The 19,071-nt window shown below is 57.3% G+C and overlaps 1 protein-coding gene and 1 long non-coding RNA gene across 5 annotated transcripts in view; both read left to right on the top strand.

Annotated features, from left to right (window-relative positions):
* Positions 1-10,026, top strand: part of PTPA (protein phosphatase 2 phosphatase activator) — a 38,176-nt gene extending 28,150 nt beyond the window's left edge. For 2 of the 4 annotated variants that reach the window (XM_016961826.3, XM_016961827.4), the window contains 2 exons: positions 3,490-3,597; positions 8,467-10,026. In XM_016961826.3, coding sequence (XP_016817315.1) covers positions 3,490-3,597; positions 8,467-8,544 — 186 coding nt within the window. In that variant the 3' untranslated portion in view covers positions 8,545-10,026. Of the gene's footprint in view, positions 1-3,489; positions 5,807-8,466 lie in introns of those variants that run through there. The other 2 variants (XM_016961824.3, XM_016961825.4) reach the window with 1 other exon arrangement.
* Positions 10,027-14,024: 3,998 nt separating this feature from the next.
* On the top strand, positions 14,025-15,421 carry LOC134807626 (uncharacterized). The gene is made up of 2 exons (XR_010148564.1): positions 14,025-14,179; positions 14,719-15,421. It is a non-coding gene; the product is annotated as an uncharacterized LOC134807626 (long non-coding RNA).
* Positions 15,422-19,071: the final 3,650 nt, after the last annotated feature.

Here is a 19,071-nt window from a genome sequence, read left to right as displayed (position 1 = left end):
TTGGGGGCAGCCTGGCTCACTGCCTTGAAAGCCAGTCACGCGCTGCTCTCTGTGGAGTGGAATGTGGGGGTCTGCGGAGCCCTGGGGGACCTCAGGATAAGCTGGAGGAGCAGGGTGGGAAGAAGGGTGCAGATGCCACACTGAGTTCTTGGGTGTGGCTGAAAGGCTGAGCTGTTTGGGCTCCCCTGGCGGCTGGCCAGGCCTCTGGGTCCCTGTCGATATTCTAACTAGGAGGCATGCCAGGCCTGGCCTCCAGGATTTTGGGAATTGATTCCATGGTAAAATTTTGTCTTTAGTTGGGTGGTTGATTTTGTTGGTATAAACACCCCAAAAGCTTTTCCAAAGTTTGGGACCCAGTTCCTCCACTAGAGGAAATCTCAAAGTAGTCACTAGGTGGCAGGAGAGGCACACTGAACTTGGAGAGGGTTTGGTGACATTTATTTGAGGCAGCAGAAGGAACAGGGAGGGGAGGGCGTGCCTAGAGTTGTTGGCTGTTCCGCACCTTCTCCACAGGTCCGGGTTTTCACTTTGGGTCTAGGCTCTTGGGCATGGTGTTCAACAGTAGACCCTAGGAGGAGTGTGCCCAGGAGCCGGGGTGGCTGCAGCAAGGGCCCATCTTGCCACGTGGCCGCTGGTTGCAGCACACGTTGTGTTGGTTCTCCAGAGCGCCCACCCTCTTCCACCTCGGAGCAGTGAGCAGCATTTTGCAGCCCCTAGTTGGTGAGTGGCCTGGCCTAGCTCACTCGGGACCTGGAGGCTTGCATGGAGTTCTGTACGCCTTGCTTGGGAAGGAGGCAGTGTTTCCTCTGGAGACCCTGGATTCACCATGGTGCTCTTTTAACTGGGAGATTAAATAAAACACCAAGAACTTGGGAGTGGAATCAGGCAGCCCTTTCAGGGTCTCATGCCAAGACTGCCCTGATACCTGTGGGCATCCTAGGTGAGGGACCCCACCTTGCAGGGCCTCTACAGCCTCTGTAAATGCAGCCCTGGCGCCTTTAAGAGCCCAGGGCAGGCAGGAAAAGAATTTCAGTTTCAATCTGGCTTCTAAATTTGGAGTTTTGGGAAGGGAGGGATCAGATTTCAGCTGGAAGGGAAGGAGCTGACAGGAAGGCGCTGTGCAGAGCCTCCCCACCCCCGCCCATCCCCCCAGTTACTGACAGAGGAGCCATTTACAAAAGGCCGATTCTCTGGGGAGTGGAGAGGCAGGAACGCAGCGTCTGTGAGTAATTTCCTGCTCAATATGGCTGCTCTGACTCACACGATTCCCCTGGGGTCACTGCGGGCTGCAGCTCGCTCGCTCATTCTGGTTCTTTCTCTTCTCCCTTTGTGGCTAGAATGAGCTAATTTTTTTTTTGTCATCCAGCCCCGATTCCTTTTTCCCCCACTCGTCTGTTTTCCTTTGCCAGAGTTACAGGCAAAGGACTGTAACCTCCCTGAAGGACTTAGGGAGACCCTGGGGTACTGAAGGCCTGGGGGGCAGCCTGCAGCCCCTCCAAAGAAACTACCTCTCTGGCCTTTCTGTGTGTAGGGGCCCAGGGCCACTGGAGCTCCAGGACATGGGCCTAGCCCTGGCTCTGCCAGAGGCCTTTTGAGGATCTGTTCTTTGGCCCTGGTAGGTGAGGCTGGCCAGGAGGCAGGGGCTCTTGTCTTCCAGTGCCCATCTGCCTGCCTTTGCCTCGGAGCCCTTGCCGGGCAGGCCCCTGGCAGACAAAGCCGACAGGGTGCCTCCTGGTTGCTTGCTCAGAGGGCCCTGTCCAGAGAGTGAAACTGGTTACACAGCTTCATGCTCCCTGAGCTTTCCCGGGCCTGGAAGTGTGCACAGGGCTGGAGCCTGCAGACTGGGGAAGGGGTGGGGTAGGGGCTGGGGGTGGAGTGTGGTTGAGCAGGGCAGTTGAAACAAAGCTCCCCAGAGGTGAGGCCCCTGTGGGCTGGGGGTGCCTGGCTGCCCTCCTGGAGGAGAGAGCTTGGGGTGATTCTGAGTGAAGCCAGTGGTCCAAGACAAGGCCCCCAGGGACCAGAGTGGGCTTTGTCTCTGTCGGGTGCCTCGGGCTCTTGCCTGGCTGTGGTGGAGCCTGGGAGAGAAGAGGAGGGGAGGGAGGAGCCTGTTGTCCTTGCTCCTATACATGGGTGTTTGGATGGGCTTTTTGGGAACCTGGGCCAGGGGAGGGAAATGAGGGGGATAAAATGACAGGTTTTTTTTGACTTAAATCTTAAAAGTTTTGTCACAGTTGCCCTTACTAGAGAAGTAAGAGGCCTGCCAGGAGTGGGTCACCAGGTGGCAGCCCGTGGCTCAAGAGTGGGGGCTCCTGAGGGCTCTTGTGGTGAACTGATGCCCCTTTTTGGAGAGCGTTTCTGGCTTATCTTTTCTCCTTCAAAAAATAACCCAGCCTCCCCTGACACCCGCATGTTTCTAGAACCTTCCAAGTCTCTGTTTCTTTGCCAGATTCAGCCTCTTTGCAGAGTCTTCCCTCTACAGCATGGGTCTGGGGTGCAGAGCCCTGTTCACCTGTAAATGCTGCCTATGAGCTGGGGGGCTGTGTCGAGGGGAATTATGAACTGCTTGGTTAATAAATACAAATGTGCTGGACTCGCAGTGTCGGGGATATGCTCAGGCACACAGGCGTCCCTCTGTGGTTTCTGACGTCATGGGAACTTCATGCTGGCTGCAGAATCTTTCTCTTCCTTCCTGGAGGGTCAGACTCTTTGGCAAGAGGGAGGACCAGGAATGGAGCCGTCCTTGTGCCTGCCTCTTTCAGCTGCTGTGGCGGCCACCCCTTCCCCACCTCCTGGCCAGGCCAGGCTGGCTGCTGCTTCAGGCACCCCTGCCTCCCATCGGCCCTCTCTTCCCTGCCTGCATGGCAGGCAGAGGGCTGTCGGATACCTGGGTTTGGTCATACCCACCTTGGTCCTCTTGCAAATTGACCCTTTCCTCATCTCTTCTAGCTCTGCTGGTGGCAGGTGCAGACCACGTGTCCTGTGGGGGGGCCTGGGGGAGAGGGGGTGGGCCTGGAGGGGTGGGGCCCAGCTGCTGCTGCTGTTTATCTGAACCCAAGTGAATCCCTGTGCTGGAGAGGCGCTCTGAGGCTCCTGGGGAGTCGGTGGGAATGACACCAGAAGCTCAGGTGGAGATCTTATCTTCCTGAGGCTGCTGGATTTGGTGGGCGATAGGAATCAGGCCCCCTTTTTTTGGCTGTGGGAGAAAGAGGGGTGACTGTGGGTAGGTGGGCAAGGAATGTTATATTTTCCTAGCAGGCCTTGAGGGCCAAAGGGGAACCTTGTCTCTGGCACTTGCATGTGCCTGTTTGTATGTTTGCCCCTCGGGCAGATGCTATAGCTTGGTCCCCAAGTGTCTGCGCGTGCATTGTATGCGTGCGCGTTTGTGTGTGTGTGTGCGCGCGCATGCATGGGTGTGACTTTGCTGCAGGGGAGGAGGGATGAGCTCCCAGCCAGAACCTGTCTCTTCAGCTTGTGGCTTCTCTCTTTCAGATGAAGACTGGCCCATTTGCAGAGCACTCCAACCAGCTGTGGAACATCAGCGCCGTCCCTTCCTGGTCCAAAGTGAACCAGGGTCTCATCCGCATGTATAAGGCCGAGGTGAGTGGGGGCTGGCCAGTGTGCCCGTCCCTGCTGCCGCACTTGGTCCTGGGCTGGGGACAAAGCAAAAGATGTGGAGCCTGGGGCTCCTGCTTCCTCCTACCCCACTGTTCTGCTCTGAATCTTAGGCCAGCCCCTCTGACACTTGGGGCCTCAGAATCTCCCATCTGGGGCATGGGCAGTCAGAGAAGCACCAGCCACCCCAGCCCCGAAAAGCTGCAGCCCAGCTCTGTCTTGATGAGCTTGGAGGCTGAGGCAAGGACCTGCTGCATGGGGAGTTGGGGCGATGGGGGCCTCCCTTCTCCCTTATCAAGTGGCCGAAGGCTCCTCAAGGCTCGGGCAGTCTGAGTCTGGCTCTCCCATGGCATACCTGGGAAGGGTCTTACCCTTTGGAGGCATCTCCAAAGTGCTGCCTTCAAATGTTAGTGTGTATGATCACTGAGTGGTGGGAAGTCTGAGGGTAGGCTGAGAATTGGCATTCTTATGGACCGCTTCAGGGATTTTGATGCAAATGGTTTTCCCTGCTCTCAAATCGGATGCTGAGGAGAGGAGAGCTGAGGCTTCCTGGAGCTCCCCCTGCTGGCAAGCAGCCGAGGGTGACTCCTGCCCTCTTGGCACTGTTCTCCCAGCCAAGGAGGTGGCCTTTTCTCTCTTCCAAGTGGGGAGGAGACATTTTATTTCTACTCTGTCCCTTCTGCTAGCTCCTCCCACTTCCTGGGAAGACTAATTCTAGAACTGCTTGACCTTGGCCAGGGAAGGGCTGGATGTGAAGTTCCACACCTGGAGTGATGGGTCCTTAAAGTCCCTTCTTGCTGTTCTCTGGCTGGCCCTTGTGACTAGTTCATGGCCTCAGACACTGTACTGTGGGCACCATCTCTTGACTCCTGGCCGGCCTTCTCTTCTGGGAAGGGGCTGCTCCAGGTCTTCATTGGACCCAGAGCTTCCTGGATCCCATCAGCAGAGGCGGGACAACGGGGAAGGGCGCCAGAGGCCAGCGGGGTGGGGGAGCACAGATGCTTCCAGTTGGCTTGGCTCCCCGCACTTGGTCCTGAAGGGGTTAATGAGGCTTGAACTGAACAGACCGGGCCCTCACTCCCTTCCGCCCCCTCCCCCTTTGGTCCCCTTCCTCTGGACCTCACATCCTGTGTTTAGGTTCCAGCCCACATACCTCTCTAATCTGAGAGGCCTGAGAGGCCTGAGAGCCCGTTGGCTGGAGCTGCCTAGGTTCCTTCCGGCTGCAGCTGGCCACCCCCGGCTCTCCACTCCGACTCTGCCCTGGGTCACTGCCCTCTGGTGTCCTGATGTTCCTGACCCCACCCCCGCCTGTCCCACAGTGGGGGCTGCTGGGGAACTCTCACTCTGCTGTGCCCCGCCTCCAGGGTGTCTGAGCATGTGAGAGGTGCACATCGCCCACCAGCCACCTCCCAACCCCAACCCTTGTGTGCCAAAGAGAGGACTCTGGCTGCCTTCCCTGCTTGGTACCTGAAGTACTGTCTTCTCTACAAGCCTCTTAATTCAAGTGACTCTAAACTTCTCTTGACTCAGGCTCTAAGGCCCAAAGGATAGGGCAAGAGACCCTGTCCCCTTCTCTCACCTGCCCTTCCAGAGACAAAAGAACTCCAGGCTGCCAGAGGATGAGGGAGGAGCATATTCGGATTGAAAATGGTGATGGTGTGGCAGAAACACAGGGACTGTCCACTCTGCACAGGCTGTTGGGGTCTCCGTGGGGGCTGAGCACAGGGTGGCAAACACGAGGACACTGAAAATGACCAACTCAGGATGGGGGAGCTCTCTAGTAATCTGAAAACGGGAGATTCTAGCCCTAGTTGTGGCCGGCGCTGTGTGGGGAAGGGGACAGGCTCCTGTATAGGGTGACGCTGGAACTCCCTGACTTTAAGATCACCAAGTCAGGCCAGGCGCGGTGGCTCACGCCTGACTCATTAACCCCTTCAGGACCAAGTAATCCCAGCACTTTGGGAGGCTGAGGTGGCGGATCACGAGGTCAGGAGATCGAGACCATCCTGGCTAACACAGTGAAACCCCCGTCTCTACTAAAAATATAAAAAAATTAGCCGGGCATGGTGGCGGGTGCCTGTAGTCCCAGCTACTCGGGAGATAGAGGCAGGAGAATGGCGTGAGCCCGGGCGGTGGAGCTTGCAGTGAGCTGAGATGGTGCCACTGCACTCCAGCCTGGGCGACAGAGCGAGACTCTCTCAAAAAAAAAAAAAAAAAAAAAGATCACCAAGTCTTTGCCTGTAATCCCAGCACTTTGGGAGGCTGAGGTGGGTGGATCACTTGAGGCCAGGAGTTCGAGACCAACCTGGGCAACATGAGGAAACCCCGTCTCTACTAAAAATATAAAAATTAGCTGGGTGTGGTGGCTCATGCCTGTGGTCCCAGCTACTTGGGAGGCTAAGACGGGAGAATCGCTTGAACCTGGTAGGCGGAGGTTGCAGTGAGTTGAGATCACACCACTGCACTCCAGCCTGGGCAACAGTGTGAGACTCCGTCTCAAAGAAAAAAAAAAAATCACTGGTTGGGTGCGGTGGCTCATGCCTATAATCCCAGCACTTTGGGAGGCCAAGGCAGGTAGATCACCTGAGGTCAGGAGTTCATGACCAGCCTGGCCAACACGGTGAAACACTGTGTCTAGTAAAAATACAAAAATTAGCCTGGCATCGTGGTGCGCACCTGTAATTCCAGCTACTCAGGAGGCTGAGGCAGGACAGTCACTTGAATTTGGGAGGTGGAGGTTGCAGTGAGCCGAGATCATGCCACTGCACTCCAGCCTGGGCAACAGAGCGAGACTCCATCTCAGGAAAAAAAAAAAAAAAAAGATCACCAAGTCTTTGCAGTGTTCAACACTCATTGACAACTTAACTAGCAACTAGCCCTTAGTCCTTGGTCCCGAAGGGCCCATGGGCTGGCATGTTGCCTGCACAGAGGTCCAAGGAGAGGGCTTGTTTTCTCAGGCCAGTTCTTAGCCCCTGTGGAGGCCCTCCAAGGCCTGCCAGTCTTGCAGTCCAGGGGTGGGTAGGAAGGCTGGGTCTCCAGTCAGAACTGGTTGATTGAGGGGAGTCAGCCTCCTGGGCTGCCACAGAAGTCTGACCAGCCTGGCAGTAGGTGGCCTCAGGATTTGGGTCTAACTCTGCTCTGTCCCAGCCTTTCTGACCGAAGAACCGAGTGCTCTCAGGGGCCTTGTGTGGTTGCAGGGTGGGGGGCTGTCTTTCCTGTGGGCCATGGCTGTGCGGGTGCTGCCTTCAGAAAGACCTTGTCAGGACCCAAGGAGTCCCTTCCCCAGCTTGAATCACCTCTGGCTGGAAGGTCAGGGGGCAGTCTGAAGCCGCTGCTCCGCCCAGGTACATGGGAGGGCCTTGCTGGGAGAAAGGCTGGGCTGGAGGCTCCTCCTGCCCTGGAGCCTTAGGCTTCCTTGGCCCAGCTCCTGTGGCTCTGAGGAGGCTGGCTCTGGGGTCCTGTGGGCAGAATGGGAAGAACCCCTGCCTCCACCCTTTCTCGCCTTGCAACTTCTTCTATGGGAGCTAGAGGGAGGTTGACCTTTGACCCCTTCTGGAATTCCAGGGCCCTTGGGGGGTGGGGGGGCTCTTATGACCACTTCTGGGATGACATGAGCACCATGGCAGCTGCCTTGGCCTCTGGTCTGGATCTGCGGCTGCTCCCCCTCCCACCCAGGGACCACCTCCCGCTCCCTGCTCCCGCATTCTGTGTCTCAGGCCCAGGATCCTGGCTGTGGCCAGGGCTCTGCTCCCCACCCCACCATGAGCTTGGTTTCCATCCTTCTTTCACTCCCCTCCTGGCGCCTCTTTGGCCCACTCGTCACCCCGGTGCTTCTCCCTCTTAGGTTCCACAGCTGATTTTTGAGGAGAGGGAACCTGGGCCAGTTATAGCACCCCTTTGTCTCTAAGTTAGTTGGAGGTTAAGATCACAGCCACAGAGTGAGGCTCTTACTCTCTCTGAGGCCATAAGTCTTGTTCCACCCCAGCCAGGAGGTGCCTAACGTACTCTGTTTTCTGTGGCCAAAGGTGTGGGAGGAGGCCCTGGTCAGTCTTGGCAGATCCAACCCTCGCATGCCCAGAACGGCTTCTGTGAGAGCTAGTGTCCAGGTGTGGCGGGCATGGGGGTGCTGTTGCGGGAGCTGCAGCTGGAAGCTGGGGTTGGCTGCCTGTGGGCCAGGCCAGCTTCTGTGATAGGCCCTGTCACTTGCTCTCCAGCTCTGCTCCTCTGCTAGGAGCCCGGGCTGGGCTGGGCTCAGGGAGTCGGGCCTCCCCCCTGCTCAGCCATTCCCCTGTTCAGCGCTCTTTCCCCTGCCCCCCACACAGGCTGCTGGGAATTGCCCAGGGGTGGGGGGAACTCAATGTCAGCTGGTTCTTATTGTCTCACTCTGAAGTGCCAAGATGCCTTTTTCAGTCCAGAGAACTGAAAGCTGGAGAAAACAGGCTTTGGGACCCGGCCTCAGCCTCTTCGGCTTACATTCAAATGTCCCCACGTCTCTTCTCTAGAACTGGGACCTGGGCTGGGGGGTCCCCAGTGATCAGGAGGGTTCTTTCCACCTCAGGTTCCCAACTTCCCTCTCTGGGCCAAGTGATGTCACCTGGCTGCCTCTCTTCTCGGTTTCTACCTTGTAGGTTTGGGCTGCCTTTTCTCTCTTTCTCTCTCTCGTGGGTCTCGTTGTGGAGTGGGTGTCTTTGGATAGAAGGAGTGAGGAACTGGGGGAGGAAGGCCTGGGGGATCCCCTGGCGGGGCTACTTCCTGGGCCCGGGATGGACACCTGGGAGCTGCTGCGGTTGTTGGGGTCCTGGCAGGGGTGTGGTGTGGCCCTCACCACTCTGCTCACCTGCTCCTTCCTCACAGTGCCTGGAGAAGTTCCCTGTGATCCAGCACTTCAAGTTCGGGAGCCTGCTGCCCATCCATCCTGTCACGTCGGGCTAGGAGGGGCCAAGCCGAAGAGCCACCCAGGCCACAGTTCCTGTGCCTGCCTTCCCCACCCCAGCAGTGGCCCCTCCCCATCCCCTCCCTCTGTTCGTCCCGTTTGATGAGAGGCTGTTTACTGGGGTGAGGTGGCGAGATGAGCTTGAGGGGGCTCAGAGCATAAGGCTTCAGGGCCCAAGTTGGGAGAAGTGACCAAAGTGTAGCCAGTTTTCTGAGCTCCCGTGTGCTAGACTGGCCAGAAGAGAGGGTCCGGGGCCTGGTCACTCGGCCACACTCTCCTGTTCCTGGCCTCTTCTCCCTTTGCTCCCGTCCAGTCTGGTTTTGAGAGCAGGGGCTATTCTGCAGCACCGCAGGGAGGGGAGGAGAGATACCTGCTGCTTCCATTGCTTTTCCCTTCCTGGAGTCGATGCCTTTCTAAGGGTTGGAGCTGCTCCTTGCAGGGGCGGGTCAGTTTCCCAGGCCATGCTGGGGTGGCCATCTATGCTAGGGCTGGAAGCTGAGGCTGGCCGCCAGCTGTGGGCTGGGGTGGGGTGGGTGGGGTCGGGTGGTGGAGAGGCCTTAGCTGTCCTGGTTGGTGCCCCTCCCAGGCTCCTTTTCACCCTGCCCCCTGGGCCTGAGGCCCCCTGTGTCCAAGCCTCCCCCTGGCTCTTCAGTTCTCTAGCCCTTGGCTTTGCTGGGTTTCCTGACTGTAGCCACATCTCTCCCGCTCCCTAAGGGTAACCTAGCCAATGGAAGCTGCCCTTTGGGTAGGTGCTGGGCTCCTGGGAGGGCCCAGCTGATGGGGTGAGGCATGTCTTTCCAGAACTTTCCCTGGCAGGGAGGGGATGGCAGAAACTCAGGGAGGGGCTTGGGGCCCATTGTATCTGGAGAGCCTGGATTCCTCTTGGCAGTCTTAGGCCCGGCCACTTCTGCTACCTTTGCGCTGCTGTGAGCTTCACCCTGGGCCCCTGGGCCCTGCTTCTCTGCTCCCCTGGGTGGTGGGTGGGCCCAGAAGGTGGCAGTCCCACACCTTGTCCTCCCACCTCCCTGAACTGTCCATTGCTTTTATAGGGTGAGGTAAGTGACAGCCTCCCAAGCCCAGGCTTTGGCACTCAGAATGGGCCCAGTGGGGGCTGGGCAGGCCCATTGAGGGCCACCACCAAGGTTTCTCCTAGGGCTGTTCCTGGGCCTGGCTCTTACAGGCTCGTCCCCCAGGCCTGCCCTTCTCCACTGCCCCCTCCTGTGTCTGGGTCCACACACCCTTCAGGAAGGGGGAGCACTGAGAAGCACAGCACAGGGGCTCAGCCTGGGATCCGGTGATGGTCTGGGCAGAGGCTGGGTCAGGAGTCCCAAAGGTCAGTGACAGTTTCTCAGAAGAGGCCCAGCGTCCACCTCTCTCCCAGGGCCAGACACCCCTTCCTGGCTCCCCCATCCCCCTATGGGCTCCCAGCCCCTTGCACCCTCATTGCTGTTCAGATTAAAGCCTCTGTTTTGCACCTGTCACTTGTGTGAGGTATGTCTTTTCATGTCACATGTTTAACCCATTTCTGCATGACTGACCTCCATCAGGTCCCCTTCTCTCAGGCCACAGTGTCTGAGACTTGAGCTGTTTCAATTTGGGTTGAGCCTTTCCTGGGTTTAAATCCTAGCTGTCTGCAGTTCCAGCTGCAAGGTTGTAAGTTACTGAAGCCCCTGAGCCCCAGCTTCCTCAGTTCACAAAATGGGGACAGTCACAGGGTGACTGCCAGCAGTGGACAGCAGATGTGAAGTCCTCAGCTCAGGGCCTGGCACATAGCATATCCCGGGTGGTCACTGCAGCTGTGCTTGGTGAAGGGGGCCCCTCTGGACTCCCAACTTAGCCCCAAGCTGGCCAGGGAGCCTTTGGATGGGCTTTGACAGTGGAACATGCACCTGTGGTTTGTGAGGGGGTGGCCCTCTATTCTCCATCCTCTGCCCCTCCTGTCCCTGCTGGGCTGGAGTTGAGGGTCTCTGGGGCTGCTGTGCCCCAGACTTCCTTAAGACACTCTTGCTCAGAGAACAAGGGTCCTTGGCCTTTCTCTTGGCCTTAGAGGCCTTGCATGGACTGGAAAGCCTCAGCCCCTCATCACCTTGCGCTGCCTCAGGCACACCCGAGTTCAAACTGAGCAGCTGCTGCTTACTCACCAGGAAGTAGAGGGCCCTCATGGTTGACTTCTCTCTGAGCCTCAGCTTCCTGATCTGAAAAATGGGCATAATGACGTTCCTATCATTGGTCTTGAGGATTCCTTCATTTCACAAGTAGTGGCTGCATGTTCCTCATGACTGCAGTGCACCCAAATATGACAGTGTTAGGTAGCCAGTGGATTATGGAGAAAATAACGTCAATTAGAGAAGGCGTTGATGGGGGCAGGGCAGGGGGTTACTTGCTCTAAAAGGTCCTGTGAGCTGAGACCCTGAGGACAAGAAAGAGCCGCTGTGGAGAGCTCAGGCCTGGGCCTGGAGGGCTAGGGTTGGGTATAGGGGCCAGACTTTTAGGCCGGGGCCTTGCGGGCTCTGCTGAGTTTGGACAGTGTTCTATGGGAAGGTGCTGGAAGGTTTTGTTGGGGAGAAGGGGAGATAGGACCATTTGGGAGGTTGTAGTTGTGATTGGGCACAGGGATAGTGGCCTGGGTGAGGGTTCAGAGTGGGATGGTGGGAAGTGGTCCAATTTAGGCTGCATTTGGTATCGCTAACAGGAAGGGAGTTATGACAGGGAGCTGAGCAGCCAAGAACCCCAATTCTTGGCTTGTGTGGCTTGGTGCCATTTCCTGGGGTGGGGGGCCCTGAGGGAGAGGAATTGCCGTGGGGGCGCGAAACTGCCTGTTAGCTTCTAAGAGGAGGTGCTGAGGATGAGGGCGCTGGGGTGGGCTGAAGAGGATGGAGGTGGCGGGCATGGTGACGAGGTGTAGTGCCAAATGGGTGGAACATGCAGATGGAGAGGAGAGGGCCGGCTTCTGCACAGAGGAGGGTGGAGTGTGGGCAGGGGACCCTAAGCTGCAAATACAGGGAGAATTGGCCCTGGGTGGGCTTTAGTGGGGTGGGGGAGGGGGGAGCAGGGATGAGAACACGGACTGCACCCTGTGAGGTCTGCTCGTCGTGGCACAGGCCCCCACCCTAGGAGGAAGATGTGGAGGGATGGTCTGCTGCTTGAGGTGGATACTGACCAGACATCACTCGCTTCTCTTCTGAGTTTCACTGTGGTGGGAGTGGGGACGGGAGAGTGGGCAGGGTGGTGGCCAAGGGACTGCCTTGAAGGTGGGCTCTGGTCAGACTGGCAAGGGGCTGCCTCCTGCTGCATGCTGGGAAGGCCCAGGAGAGCGGGAGGTTGAAGGGAGCAAGGTCCTGAGAAGGTACCGGTGGCCTTCACGGGGCAGGTGGCTGAGGCAGGATGCTCGTTTCTCCCTGTGGGAGGAAGGCAGACCCTGCGCCGGTTTGGTGGCGGGTTGGGCTGGGTTTATTTTTACAGGGAAATGTAAGGCACGAGGGGCAGTGAGATCTCCGAGGACGTGGGCTTGGGCTTCTGGGCAGGATGGGAGCCCACTCGGGCCCTGGGAGATGGGCCATGGAGGCACGTGCACCTGTAGCCTGTGCTGTGCTCGGTGGAGGTTGGCCTGCTGCGGGCACCCCAGCGGCTCAACATGTCCGAAAGAAGCCCTCTGAGTGTGGGGGTGGCTGCAGAGCTGAAGGGCGGGTGTCATTTCCCAGCATCCTGGGCCACAGGAGCTCCAGGATGGACAAGCTGAACTCAGCCACTTGTGCTCCTTTTTGGTTCGCCGGGGCAGAGGCCGCTTCGTGCTCATGAGAGGTGAGAGGAAGAAGCCTTCCTGGGAGGAAAATCCCAGGCAGAGGTTGGGGTTGGAAGGAGAGCAAAGCTGAGGGTTTGGTGTGCCCAAGACTTGGGCCTAAGTCAGGTGATATGTTTTTCTTGAATCCCACAAGCATTAAGCATGTGTTATGTATGTATGAGGTATTGGAGGAATGTGGAGATGAGAAAAAGGTAAGAATCTGCCTTCAAGAAACTTCCAGCTTACTGGGGAAACAGAGAGATGGAGAACTAGTTGCAAAGGAGGGCGGAAGGTGATGCGGCTGGGTGGACTTTAGGTAAGCTCTGGAATACTCTGTGGAGGAGGTGGCGTGTGGGCATCCTCTCACCTGGGTGATGGGCGCAGACCAAGGATGTGCTCGCGGGGCCATTGTGCACATAGATGTGGAGAGGTGGCTGGCAGGGGACACAGTTGCAACAGCAGGTCAGGGCTGGCCTGCAGAGGGCTTTAACACCAGCTCGGGATCCAAGACCCCCGCCATGGATGCCCGTAGCACTCCACACATGGCCTTGACACTTGCCTAGCGGCATTTAATTCTCTACAAAATGCATTGCTTAAGGTTCGTCTTCCCTGCTAGAAGATGAGCCGCAGGAGGCCAGGGACTGTCTGTCTTGCCCACTGCTGTATCCCAGTGCCCAGCACAGACTGGCACACAGCAGGCACCCGGAAGCAGGAATCAGTGGTTCGGTGGGGAGTTGGTGGGGAGCTGGGGAAGTATGTAACTGGTGCCTCTGTGGTGTGTGTGAGAGATGAGGATTGGGATTTAGGAAACTCATGGGCAGCTGGCTGGATGCTGGTGATGGGACTGTGGATGCTGGTGATGGGACTGTGGATGCTGGTGATGGGACTGGGGCCTTGGCCCAGATAAGGGATGTTGAAGGCCCCGAGCAGCACAGAGAGAGGCCCTGGGCTGGGAAGCGGAGGGTGGAGGTGGGAGCTGGTGCTGAGGAAGAGGGAGGGGTTCTTAATGACCCTAGGCACATGCCTGAGAGGAGGACTCCGGCGAAGGTAGCTCAGCCAGGGGTGCAGAGTTTGAGGAGCTCTGGTAGACATGTTGCATGGGCTGAATGGGAGGCTGGCAGGGCTGCCAGGACCCAACCCCTGGTGGAGTGGGGAATCTGGGGCCAAAGAGATTCCCAGAATCCTCTGCTGTGCCCTGCTTGTTCTCCAGCCTCAGGCCCTTGCCCACACCCTTGCTGTGTCAAGGTCCAGCCACCCTGGCTGCCTCTCTTCCTCACACTCCTGGAGCCGCTGATCAGTTTGGCCCTGTTCGAAGAACCCTTTACCCCACTGGGGAACCCCTGGTGTTTCTTTGGGACTCAGCTGAGGCTTCGCTCCCTCTGAGAGGCCTCGCCCGGCCCCCTAGATCGGGGCTGGTCTCCTGGGCCTGCTTGCCTGGGTGTCCCCACCCCACCCAGCACTCAGCCACACCCCTGCCGTAGGGACACCGGGGTCTTTGTTGGGGAGGGGCAGCCAGCTGGTTGGAATTTGGGGTGGTAGGGGGCTGTCTGCAGACACAGCTTCTCTTTACTTGGGGTTCCTTGGTGGGGGCTGATGGAGATTCACATGAGGCAGGCTAAGGCCCGCCACCTTGCACTCAGCACCTAGCTTTGCTGCTCCTGTGAGGCCAGACACCTCATCTGTCCTATTTCCTGCTAGCCCTAGGAAGGTCCTGCAGGCACTCGGTACATATCTGTGAAATGGCTGTGACAGTGGCAGGGGCCCTCGTGCAGAGCATTATACAGACACAGGAGGGGGCAGTTCAGCCCTGGAGAATCCGTGGAGAGAGGAAGCTGGTGCCCCTCCTGGAGCAGGTGAGTGGAACGGGCAGGGAGACTGGCCACTGTTGCCCTGGTGCCAGGCAGCCAGCACCGGAGGTGGGTATGGGGCCTGTGAGAGGGCAGTTCTGAGTGCTGTGGAGCCAAGCAGAGGAGCAGTGGGCTGGAGAGAAAGGAGGGTGAGGTTGACACAGTGGGGAGGAAGAAGGAGGCAGGTGGGCATGGGGGGCCCCTGGGGTACCTGAGTGCCACTGCAGGCGGAGGGCGGAGGGAGGGAGCTGAGGAGAGGACCAGAGAGGCCCAGGTCAGGGTTGAGCCGGGAGGATGGCTTGCTTTCATTCACTCAGCAAACACTGCCAGAGCCCTCTCTGCTCCAGTCTGGGGACAAGTGCTGGGGCGCTGCGGTGAACAAGACAGGCAGCACTGTCCCTCCTGGAGGATTTTCCCTCTTGGACTTATTCCAGCAGAACCTGGGAAGCACCCTATATGTTCAGCAGTTGGGGATTGTTAGGGGCTGGAGGGAGCAGTCATCCTATGGGCTGTCAGATGACGCGATTATCCATTTATTTGTCCAGGAAGATGCGGATAATCTGTTATTAGTGGGGAAGGCAGCTGCAAAGACTGCAGGTGAAGGACAATGCTTTTTTGTAAAAAAGCAGAAATCTGCATTCTTGATCCGTCCGTCTGTCTGTCCATCTACATGAACACAGGCCCAGGTAGTGATGAGCTTATCTCTGGGTGGTGGGGATATGAGGGTTTTTGGAAAATTCTTAATGCTTTTCCTGCTTCCAAAGATAGTTATGAAAATGCCAACATGGCCGGGCATGGTGGCTCACGCCTGTAATCCCAGCACTTTGGGAGGCTGAGGCAGGCGGATCACGAGGTCAGGAGATTGAGACCATCCTGGCCAACATGGTGAAACCCCGTCTCTACTAAAATACAAAAAATTAGCCGGGTGTGGTGGCACACGCCTGTAATCCCAGCTACTCGGAAGGCTGAGGCAGGAGAATCGGTTGAATCCGGGAGGGGGAGGTTGCGGTGAGCCGAGATTACACTACGGCACTCCAGTCTGGGCAACAAAGCAAGACTCCGTCTCAAAAAAAAAAAAAAAAACCCTAACATTACTGAACCACAAAAGAAAAAGTAGTGGCGGGTCAGTTTTAACCTTGCTTTATGTTTTTCATATTTGATTTTTAAATCTTTCTACCATATCCACATATTACTTTTGTAATAAGAAAAAAAAAGAAAGGAAACTGAATAAAAAGATCTCCCCCCTAACAAGCGCCGGAGGATGGTGCATCTTGGGCAGAGAGGAGGGGGCTTGTCCTTCTAGTCAGGAGGGAGAGGAAGGAGAGGGGCCTTGCTCACATCTGTTGGGATAAAGGAAGGGGAGGTGAGTTCTTGGTAGGTGCTTTGGCCCAGAGACCCCCTGAGAGGGAGTGGGCAGTCGGGGCTGGGGGATTCAGGGAGTGAGAGGTGTTGGGGAAAAGTGTTTGAGAGTCCATGTGAGCTGGACCCAGGGAGAGGAGGCAGCCTAGATCCTGATTCCTCAGGGGGCCTTTGGACTGGGGAGAGTTGTGGCCAGCAGTTCCCTGGCGGGCATCTGCAGCCTTCCTGGTGACCTCTGGGACCCAGCTTCTGTTCTCAGGACCCCAGCACATGTGAGTTGGATCCAGAATTCAGTCCCAAAGTTGAGGTGCTCTTTCTCCTGCCTGGGCCCTGGATGGGGGGTTTGGTGGTTAAGAACCAAGGGACGAACGGTTCAATTTCTCTCAGTGCTTGTGATGCTGCTGGGAGTATTTTCCTGAATCCCAGTGAAGAGGCGAAGCCCCTGATGGGTCCAGCTTCATCCACCATCCTCCCCTGAGCAGGTGACATCAAGGGATACCTGGGACAACACCCAGGAGTAGACGGACCTGTGAGGATGAGGCTCAGAGCTGCGGCGATGAGACGTACTCCACAGTGGCTGGGGCTCTGGGAGGCTTCCTCTCCTGGCGGGGCAGCTGGCTGTATCCCCAGTTCTGGCCCCGAGGCTGGGCCTTTGCTGGCCTGTAGTGAGATCTCCCAGTCTGAGCCTGGACAGATTTCTTGACCCTTGTTATTTGCATGAGACAAAGTTGGGGCTTTTCAAAAGGGACACTGCAAAGGGAGGCCGAGTGCAGCACGTCATCTCCAGGTAACTGGACCCAGCCCCAGGCAGGACAGGCAGGTGGGTGGGCTGCGGACGGAACAGCCTGCTCCTGCTCCCCACCTCTGCTTGGTGAGATTGGGCCTGGCCCTTGCTGGGCTGACAGACTGCACACACCCTCTAGAGCCAGCTCCTGCCCTCTGCAAGGGGTGGGGAGCGTGGTGGCCAAGGTGTGCGTGGGCTCTGGAGTGGCTCTTGCATTTCCCGCTGTGTGACCTTGAGCCATGACTGAACCCCTCTGAGCCTCAGTTTCCTTACGTATAAACAAGGTAAGTAAACATGGCCTTACAGGGTGGATGTACCAGCCACCGAACGGACACAGCCCAGGGCTTTGCTGGCACCGTCTCATTGAATCTCCGCAGGCCACCCTGCGAGGTGGGCATGTGGCAACCGAGCCATGGGGGAATTCCTTGGTGGTAAGTGGGTTTCAAACCTGGGCCATCAGGCTCCAACGTGGACATTTCTTTCTTTCTTTCTTTCTTTCTTTCTTTCTTTTTTCTTTGAGACAAGAGTCTTGCTGTGTCATCCAGGCTGGAGTGCAGTGGCGCCATCTCTGCTCACTGCAACCCCCACCTCCTGGGTTCAAGCGATTCTCCTGCTTTAGCCTCCCAAGTAGCCAGGATTACTGGTGTGCACCACCACACCCGGCTAATTTTGTATTTTTAGTAGAGACGGGGTTTCACCATGTTGGCCAGGCTGGTCTCGAACTCCTAACCTCAGGTGATCCACCCACCTTGGCCTCCCAAAGTGCTGGGATTACAGGCATGAGCCACTGTGCCCAGCTCAGTGTGGACATTTCTACCCACTGAGCCCAATAATGGCTGTGAATCTGTCCCACGAACGTTTACTGAGCACTTGCTCTGCCAGGCTCCAAGGAGACCCCAAGGACCATGGAGGAGGCGGATGCGGTTCCGTCCCTCATGGAGGTTTAAGGAGGACACGGGGCATGTGGGGAGCTGTGGGAATGTCATGGACAGGGTGGAGAGCCTTCCTTGAAGGCAGGATGAGGGCTCCGGCAGCAAGGCTGGGAGGTGTGCTGGGTGTCTGGAGCTGGGGCGGTCGTTCCCTTGCTGGCTACTGGCCCCAGGCCTGGCTTCTGCCCGGACTGTGGTGGCCTGGCCATTCCTTCAGGAGTGGCTCCTGCCCTACTCCATGCAAATTCCTGGTCCCCATGTCTCAGTTGCCACTGCTGCTCCAGGCCCCAGCAGCTGTCTGCCCCCTGATGTCTGGGGGTTCCCGCAGCGAGCCTGGAGCTTGTGGCTCCTGCATGCGGCCTATGTGTCTGGCCCTGAGCTAAGTGCTTCGAAGCTTCTCTTGCCTCATCCTCACAATGGGCGCCGATGTCCTCATTTCACAGAAGGGTCTGGGGTCTCTTTCCCGCCAAAGCTCGTGCTCCTGCAGCCTCTCCACGGGGCCTGACCTGAGGGCTCGGGTGGCATGGGCTGCCGTGTGCTGCCTGTCCCCACTGTGGTGGCCTGAGAGCCCTCCTCCACTCCACTCCACTCTACCCCCTCCCCCTCCTCTTCCTCCTGCTCCTGCACCCATCTCTCCAGGAGTGGCCCCAGACCCTGGGCTTCTCTGAGAGGCACCTCTTCCAAGGGCCCAGTTTCTTTTTGGAGGCAGGGCCAATTTGCACAAAGATGACGAAGACGCATGACAGCAATGACTCTCTGGCTGGTAGCGTGCCTCTTGGTGTGTGCAGATTGTGCTTTATGTGTCACCTCGTGGAGTCCCCACAGTGAGCCGAGAAGGTGGCATCACATTCCCAGTCAAGGGCTTTTGGTGGTGGGGCTCAGATCTTAGTGGCGTCCCAGGGCCTCCAGCTTGTCCAAGTGGGTTCAGGGTGGTGCCCAGGTTTGTCTGACACCAGGTCCTACAAAGGCCAGCATGGTGGGGTACCCGGAGCTGGGCAAGGGAAAGATTGGCTATGGCCACGTGGCTCCTTGTTCTCCCCAAGGCAGTCTGTCTCTGCGGACAGCCATCAGGCCCCAAATCCAGGCGTCATCCTTTTTATTTTTTGAGACAGGATCTTGCTCTGTCACCCAGGCTGGAGTGCAGTGGCTCGATTTCAACTCACTGCAAACTTTGCCTCCCAGGTTCAAGTGATTCTCCTGGCTCAGCCTCCCTAGTAGCTAGGATTATAGGCCCGCACCACCACGCCTGGCTAATTTTGTATTTTTAGTAGAGACTGGGTTTCACCATGTTGGCCAGGCTGGTCTCCAACTCCTGGCCTCAAGTGATCCACCCGCCTCAGCATCCCAAAGTCCTGGGATTATAGGAGTGAGTCACCGTGCCTGGCCCAGGTGTTATCTTTTTTATTTTTATTTTTTGAGACAGGGTCTTGCTCTGTCGTCCTGGCTGGTGCAGTGGCACAATCATAGCTCACTGCAGCCTTGGCCTCGTTTACCCTCTATTGCTTGAGAGTTTACTCTCCTGGGTCCACACCTGGGACTACAGGTGTGCACCATTATGCCTGGCTAAATTTAAGAAACTTTTTTTCTGTAGAGACAGGGTTTCCCTATGTTGCCCAGGCTGGTCTCAAACTCCTGAGCACAAGTGATCCTCGTGCCTCGGCCTCTCAAAGTGCTGGGATTATTACAGGTATGAGCTACCATACCTGGTGCAGGTGTTATCCTGAATTCCTTTCTTTTCCTCTACCTCCCAAATCCAACCCATGAGCAGGTCCTGTTGGGTCTCCCTCCAAATTGTAACCCAAATCTGCCCGCAGCCAGGGAGCACG

This window comes from Pan troglodytes, chromosome 11, assembly GCF_028858775.2.
Source record: "Pan troglodytes isolate AG18354 chromosome 11, NHGRI_mPanTro3-v2.0_pri, whole genome shotgun sequence".
Taxonomy (NCBI): Eukaryota; Metazoa; Chordata; class Mammalia; order Primates; family Hominidae; genus Pan; species Pan troglodytes.
Note: the sequence above shows the minus strand (reverse complement) of the source record. Positions and strands in the feature narration are given on the sequence as shown.